The sequence below is a fragment of the Monopterus albus genome, unplaced genomic scaffold (genome assembly GCF_001952655.1).
Source record: "Monopterus albus unplaced genomic scaffold, M_albus_1.0 scaffold189.1, whole genome shotgun sequence".
Lineage (NCBI taxonomy): Eukaryota > Metazoa > Chordata > Actinopteri > Synbranchiformes > Synbranchidae > Monopterus > Monopterus albus.
This window is the reverse complement of record NW_018128069.1, coordinates 1,090,292-1,095,970: the sequence shown is the minus strand read 5'-3', so window position 1 is coordinate 1,095,970 and position 5,679 is coordinate 1,090,292. Positions and strand designations below refer to the sequence as shown.

The window sequence follows — 5,679 nt, the reverse complement described above, 5'->3', positions numbered from 1 at the left end:
ATCAGCAAATACCCTTAGAATTTAATCACCTTTAAAGCAACTATGCTAAAAATCTTCTGGGTTCTGGTTCTCCACTGTGAAAGTCTGCTGCTGTTCTTTGTCAAGTATTAAAGTAAGCTGAGTTGGGATTTAAACTGTTGGTCCAACAAAACATGCAAGTGGAAAATGTCTTTTTCAGCTCTAAAAATTCTGCTGAACTTTTCTGGCATTTCATAGACAAAACAATTCATCAGTGAATAAAGGAAATGACCTGCAAATTAATCTACAACGGAACAAGTCATTAGCTGCAGTTCCACTTTTTCAAACGCTTCCTCGAGTTCTGTCTCCTCGCATTTTTCCTTGAATCTTACGTAGGTGGGATGAGAGGAATAGATGCAAGTGAGGGAAACATGGATGCAGTTAAGGGAATTGCGATGTACTCCCTGCTTTGAACTGAAATGTTTGTACCTGACAAGTCAATAAAAGCACGTGTGAAGACCTGAGGGACCTAATGCCACGGAGGCATCGACTCACCAGCATGCAGATGTCCATGGGCAGGTAGACTTTCCGCCGGTTGCTGTGATAAGGAATCGCTCTCAGACTTGTCACAATTCCCTGAGCTTTACCAATGTGGCTCGCTGCGTGGTCTGCGTGGACGTCTTTCACACCTGCAAAGACACACACAGTTTTGAATACATTGTGTTGCTTTCTGTATTGTCCTGTTGAAGCTCTCATCACCACTGAAGACCTTCATCCTAACCTGGCTAACATGCTTTTACTTGAAAATACCAGAACTAACCACTTGGATAGATGCATTATATGTAAAACATTAACCACAGAGATGGTCTGTATCACCTCTAACAGGTGGGTCAGCAAACTGGATGTGCTGTCCTTACCTAAACACTCCAGCAGCAGGTATATTAAGGAGGACTGGGTGTTCTCTGAATATCTCTCCAGTTCCTGTAGGTTCCTGTAGGTTCTGTCATCCAGATCCTTTTCCTGGCCAAACAGACATAGTTTCAAAGTTACTGCCTACTAGAGACGGGCGGATGACACCAAGGCTCTGAAGCTCATTTCACAACAATAAAGCACTCTGGCTCAATAGTACTAGAAGGTGCTTTGTTGAGTTTGAGAGTTTTCAAAGTTTTGCAGCTAAACTATACAACAGGCAGGCACAGTGTGGAATGAGAAGACAATCACTGAGAAATATGGCGATGCACTACAATCAGAAATATGAGAACATTTTCGCCCAGTACAAAGTAACTATGCTACAAAAGTATCAGCAACATTTAATGCACATCATTCTCCAAACACATTATGACTCATGAAATGTTAGATAAATAACAAATATTAAATTAAAGCACATGAGCCCACAGTGACACTGGACCTTAGCTACACTAATGAAGTACACTGACTTTTAATGAAGCATTCCTGAACAAAAGTATTACAGATTTAATAACATTTAATGCCACATACGAGTCTGAAACTGTTAAAACCTGTAGGGTGTTGTAGCTTTGCCTCAGGCTTTAAGAGCTGCTATGTTTTGCAAACCACCTCGTGTCACTGTACTTGCTTTGTCTGAATATCTGAACTGTGTGCAGCTCAATCGTATGAAGTCTAGTCAAACTGTAAGAAAATAAATAGTGAAATCAAAGCATAAACATACACTAACTTTCAGCAGAAGACTTTTTCCCCTTTCCTTCCTATTATTCATTTCAAGACAACCTGATATTGTTCTTTTATGTCACCTACTGAGCAAAGAGAGAAGAAAAAAATTCAGCACAAAAAGTCACATTAGTTAACCATTAATTGGGGGCGACTGTGGTTCAGTGGGTAGAGCAGTATTCTCCCATCCGGAGAGTTGGAGGTTCAAATCATGGTGCCTGCAGTCCATGTGTCGACGTGTCCTTGGGCAAGACACTGAACCCCCAAGTTGCCCCCGATGGTCAGAGCCATCGGTGTGAGTTGGTGCCGCAAAAGGCTGCCTCAGTTCTGTACTGGAAACATGTGTATAACATGCTTGGCCAAATAAAGGTGATCATTATTATTGCGTTAACCACAAACTGCATGTGGGTAAATTTAATGCCATGTCATCCAAATGTTAAGACTTGTATCCTACTCTCTCGGTTATGATCCTCAGCAGCCATCTCTTTGTCAGGTAGTGTTTCCTCACCGCCTGCAAACCATGATTCAGACTGTTAGTCCTGGGATAACATCCAATTTAAGTTCAGCGTTGAAATAGCAGCAAAAGACACTGTGGGCTACAATTAAAAGTAGTAAGAAATCATAATACTTGTTCATGTTAATACAAATGCACTCTATTTGACCATTAAGTTCATCATAGGCTGATATTTACCCTCCACAGCTCAGCGCTGACTGGCTGCTTTGGAGCCTCGTCTCTGTAGATTTCTTCTATGGCTGACTTCCAGAACTGCATTCGCATCAGACCAATTGTCTTCTGGGAAACTAAGTCCTTCACCTTATGGAGAAACAAATTTTGTATTGTTTGATTTGCTAGTTTGAAAAGACCTGAGATCAGATTTCAGACACAACACAGATTTTTTTTTTTTTTTTTTTTACTCCAAGCATTTACTTAACTTTATCAATACAGTAACAGCAGCAGAAGAGGTGGTGGTAGCACTGGCAGTGGCAGTAGTAGAAATAGTAGTAACAGTAACCTTAGTAATACTAGCAGCAGAGACAGCAGTACTAGTAGTAGAATTCCTTCCCATCCAGCCTGCCTGTAGGAATACCTGCCTGTGCCAGCTCCACATTAAAGGCTCTCAGAGCCAGAGAGGAGCGCCGTGCCTCTTCTGGGAGGAGGAGGGAGGACACAAAGCCGTCATAGTCCCTGGACCTGAGGAGGAGACAGGGGACAGGCAGAGGAGAACAGGGATATGAGTGAGGAGGTGCACTTGATGTCATTCTTCCAAAGCTATATTGAGTGCAGTCAGACTCACCTGACCAGCTCCAGACAGTACTTTTCATTGTGCTGAGAGTCTGCTCTCACGCTGGTTGTCCCTCTCACACTCGGTATTTCCACCGCTCTTTGTATACAAACACTGTTGGGGAAAATTTTCCTGTGAACAACATGGCACAGCGATGTTTGACTGCGTAATAACCCATGTTTAGTACTAATACCAGCAGCCATGTTCCCCTTGTACTTTCGCCCTTACTGTGTGTCACATTAAATACAGTCCTCCTCAGGCGGTAACTCCGGACTTTACATTCCGTTTGGTTTGTTTAAAAGAGCCGAATGGATGGTTAGTGACCGCAACTCCTCCACCTGATATGAGAAACAAAAACAAAAATAGATGTATGGTGACCATGTTGGACAAAGAGACAGAAAGCCGCGTCTTACGAGTGTCCTACCATGCAGCCCCGCCACAACCAGCGCCGTTTGTTGTTTTGTTAATCTGTAGGAGGCAGGAACAGACCGACAGACACAAACTGATGAGAACATGCAAACAAAAGCTGCAGAGACACACAAGGAGATACACATGTGCATAAACAGGAACTGAGAAAGACAGATGTGGAAGTGCAGTCAAACAGAGAAAAGTTTGCTAAACAAACACACAGTAATATTCAAAAAGTTAATTTATTCCCTGACACATACCTCTGTCCATTCCTTTCGTTTCGTACGCAGTATATGGATTGCTGCGTGCAGCCTTACAACACACTGAAAGAGTCAAATATAAAAATATTTGGACATTAAAGATGATTCAGATTATGATTAAAATGCTTTTTGTGGATGTTTTTATTATTGTTGTTGAACTTTTTAATTTATAAATAAAATTGATCGAACGACTTTTACATTGTAAAACAACAGGAAGTTGTGTGTTTGTTGTATTTACTTTGGTGTTGTGTGCTAACTGGATGATGACCGCAAAAGAGGAACTAGACGGTGAGTGCTCAAACAGGAAGAGAGGGAACTTTAGCAGACTACATTTCTTTCTCACATGGCACCAGTGACGGTGAAATGTATCTGTGTGTGGCTGGTGCTGTGGCTCTGCGTCCGGTTCACCGAGCCCAGACACAGTCGGTAAGATACTTGGTTTCTGCTCGAGCTAGCGGCTAATGTTAATGTGTAATGACAGTGTTTTCTTAGTACAGACACTCCTGCTAACTCAGCTTGCCAACTGTTGGCAACTGCATACAGCAACGTTTATCAGTTGTTGATTGCAAAGTTCGCAAATTAGACTTGGTGGTTTCAAACAAAATAGGGCATTTAATCTCCTCAATTGATTAACACATTGTCTAGCTTTAAAATATAACAGCTATGTCTAGCACTGCTACCATTCAGTGGATTTAATTGTGTCTGTGTCGTATTGAATAAAGCCTCAGATAACGTTTGTTTAGATAAAAACTCTTAGTCACTAGTCGGGGTCAGTCATCACGAATTGGTTTCTTTATTTGTGGAAACTGGCGATTTGTGTGAAAATTGGACACTGGGACACTGTGGCCACAGGATGGTGCATTTGTATCACACATGTACAGCTACTCTGTCTAAAGGCAACCTCCATTAACATCATTGAATACACTTTTAATAAGAGAATGGAGTTGAACAATTAATGGACAGATGATTAATCTGCAACTCTTTTGGTTGTTGAATAATAATTTCACTTGTATTTCCTCAACATTTCTTGCTTTCTGCATTTCAAGTGTGACTTTTAGGTTTTCTTTGTAATACTGCAGTGTTGGAAGATGAACTCTGATCGTTTACTTAAGTAAATATAGAAATACAATAGTGTAAAAATACTTTGTTACAAGTAATAGTCCTGCATTCAATATGTTACTGAAATAAAAGTACAAAAGTATTCAAATATAAGTACAAACAGTGCCAGTAGTCATTCTGCATAACAGCTCATTTCACATTAATGTCTCTGACACTACTGGATCCTACTGACTGATACATTACTGCGTTCATCACTTTAATGCTGCAGCTGGTAAAGGTGGAGCTGATGTTAACGACCTTATATACTTATACTGTGAAGTACTTTACATCCTGCTGGGTAGCTGGCGGATTTCCCACCGGGATCAACAGAGTCTGATGATTCTACTGTGTTTGGTTTGATTCATCTAATTCTGAAAAGGAACTGAAGTTATAAGGTCAAGGTCAAAGTGTTTATTGTCATATGCACAGTTAGGAAACGTGTTTCCCTGTACAATGAAATTCTTACTTGCTGTGCACATGAATGCCACAAAAATACAAGTGAAATATAAAGTAGATAAATAAGTAACACAAAATCTAAGGCACTTTAAGCAGCAAATGCAGCGATAGAATAAGAAAATATATATAATATGAATATAATAAGAGAATGTATGCTGCGTGGGAGCAGCATGTGCAACAGTCAATGTGCAATTATGCATGTGCAAACTGAGAATGTAAACAGTACAGGTCGACAGTACAAACACGTATTTCCTGGTAATAAACTCCTCAGCTGTTTAGGAGTCTGATTGCAGAGGGAAAGAAAGAGTTTTTCAGTCTAGTGGTCCTACATTTTACACTTCTGAACCTCCGGCCAGAGGGTAGGGATGTGAACCGTCCGTCCTGGGGGTGGGTGGGATCTTTGAGGATGGAGGCACCTATGCACCCAGCTGGGGTTAATACTCTGCAGAGAGGGCAGTGGAGTCCTAGTGATCTTCTCCGCAGTCTTTACCACTCTCTGCAGGCGCTTGCAGTCCATAGCAGTAGTGCTG

General features: G+C 41.2%; 2 protein-coding genes across 3 annotated transcripts in view; one reads left to right on the top strand and one right to left on the bottom strand.

The window, feature by feature from the left end:
- The window catches only part of ndufaf6 (NADH:ubiquinone oxidoreductase complex assembly factor 6), a 10,418-nt gene extending 7,269 nt beyond the window's left edge, over positions 1 to 3,149 (bottom strand). The window contains exons 1-6 of one of the 2 annotated variants that reach the window (XM_020617343.1): positions 2,940 to 3,149; positions 2,737 to 2,836; positions 2,336 to 2,458; positions 2,099 to 2,155; positions 876 to 978; positions 514 to 647 (exon numbers count right to left, since the gene is read on the bottom strand). In XM_020617343.1, the coding sequence (XP_020472999.1) occupies positions 514 to 647; positions 876 to 978; positions 2,099 to 2,155; positions 2,336 to 2,458; positions 2,737 to 2,836; positions 2,940 to 3,130 (708 nt within the window). In that variant the 5' untranslated portion in view covers positions 3,131 to 3,149. Of the gene's footprint in view, positions 1 to 513; positions 648 to 875; positions 979 to 2,098; positions 2,156 to 2,335; positions 2,459 to 2,732; positions 2,837 to 2,939 lie in introns of those variants that run through there. The other variant, XM_020617344.1, reaches the window with a different exon arrangement.
- Positions 3,150 to 3,823: 674 nt separating this feature from the next.
- Positions 3,824 to 5,679, top strand: part of nagpa (N-acetylglucosamine-1-phosphodiester alpha-N-acetylglucosaminidase) — a 25,061-nt gene continuing 23,205 nt past the window's right edge. Inside the window, 1 exon segment of the mRNA XM_020617413.1 lies at positions 3,824 to 4,021. Coding sequence (XP_020473069.1) covers positions 3,939 to 4,021 — 83 coding nt within the window. The 5' untranslated portion in view covers positions 3,824 to 3,938.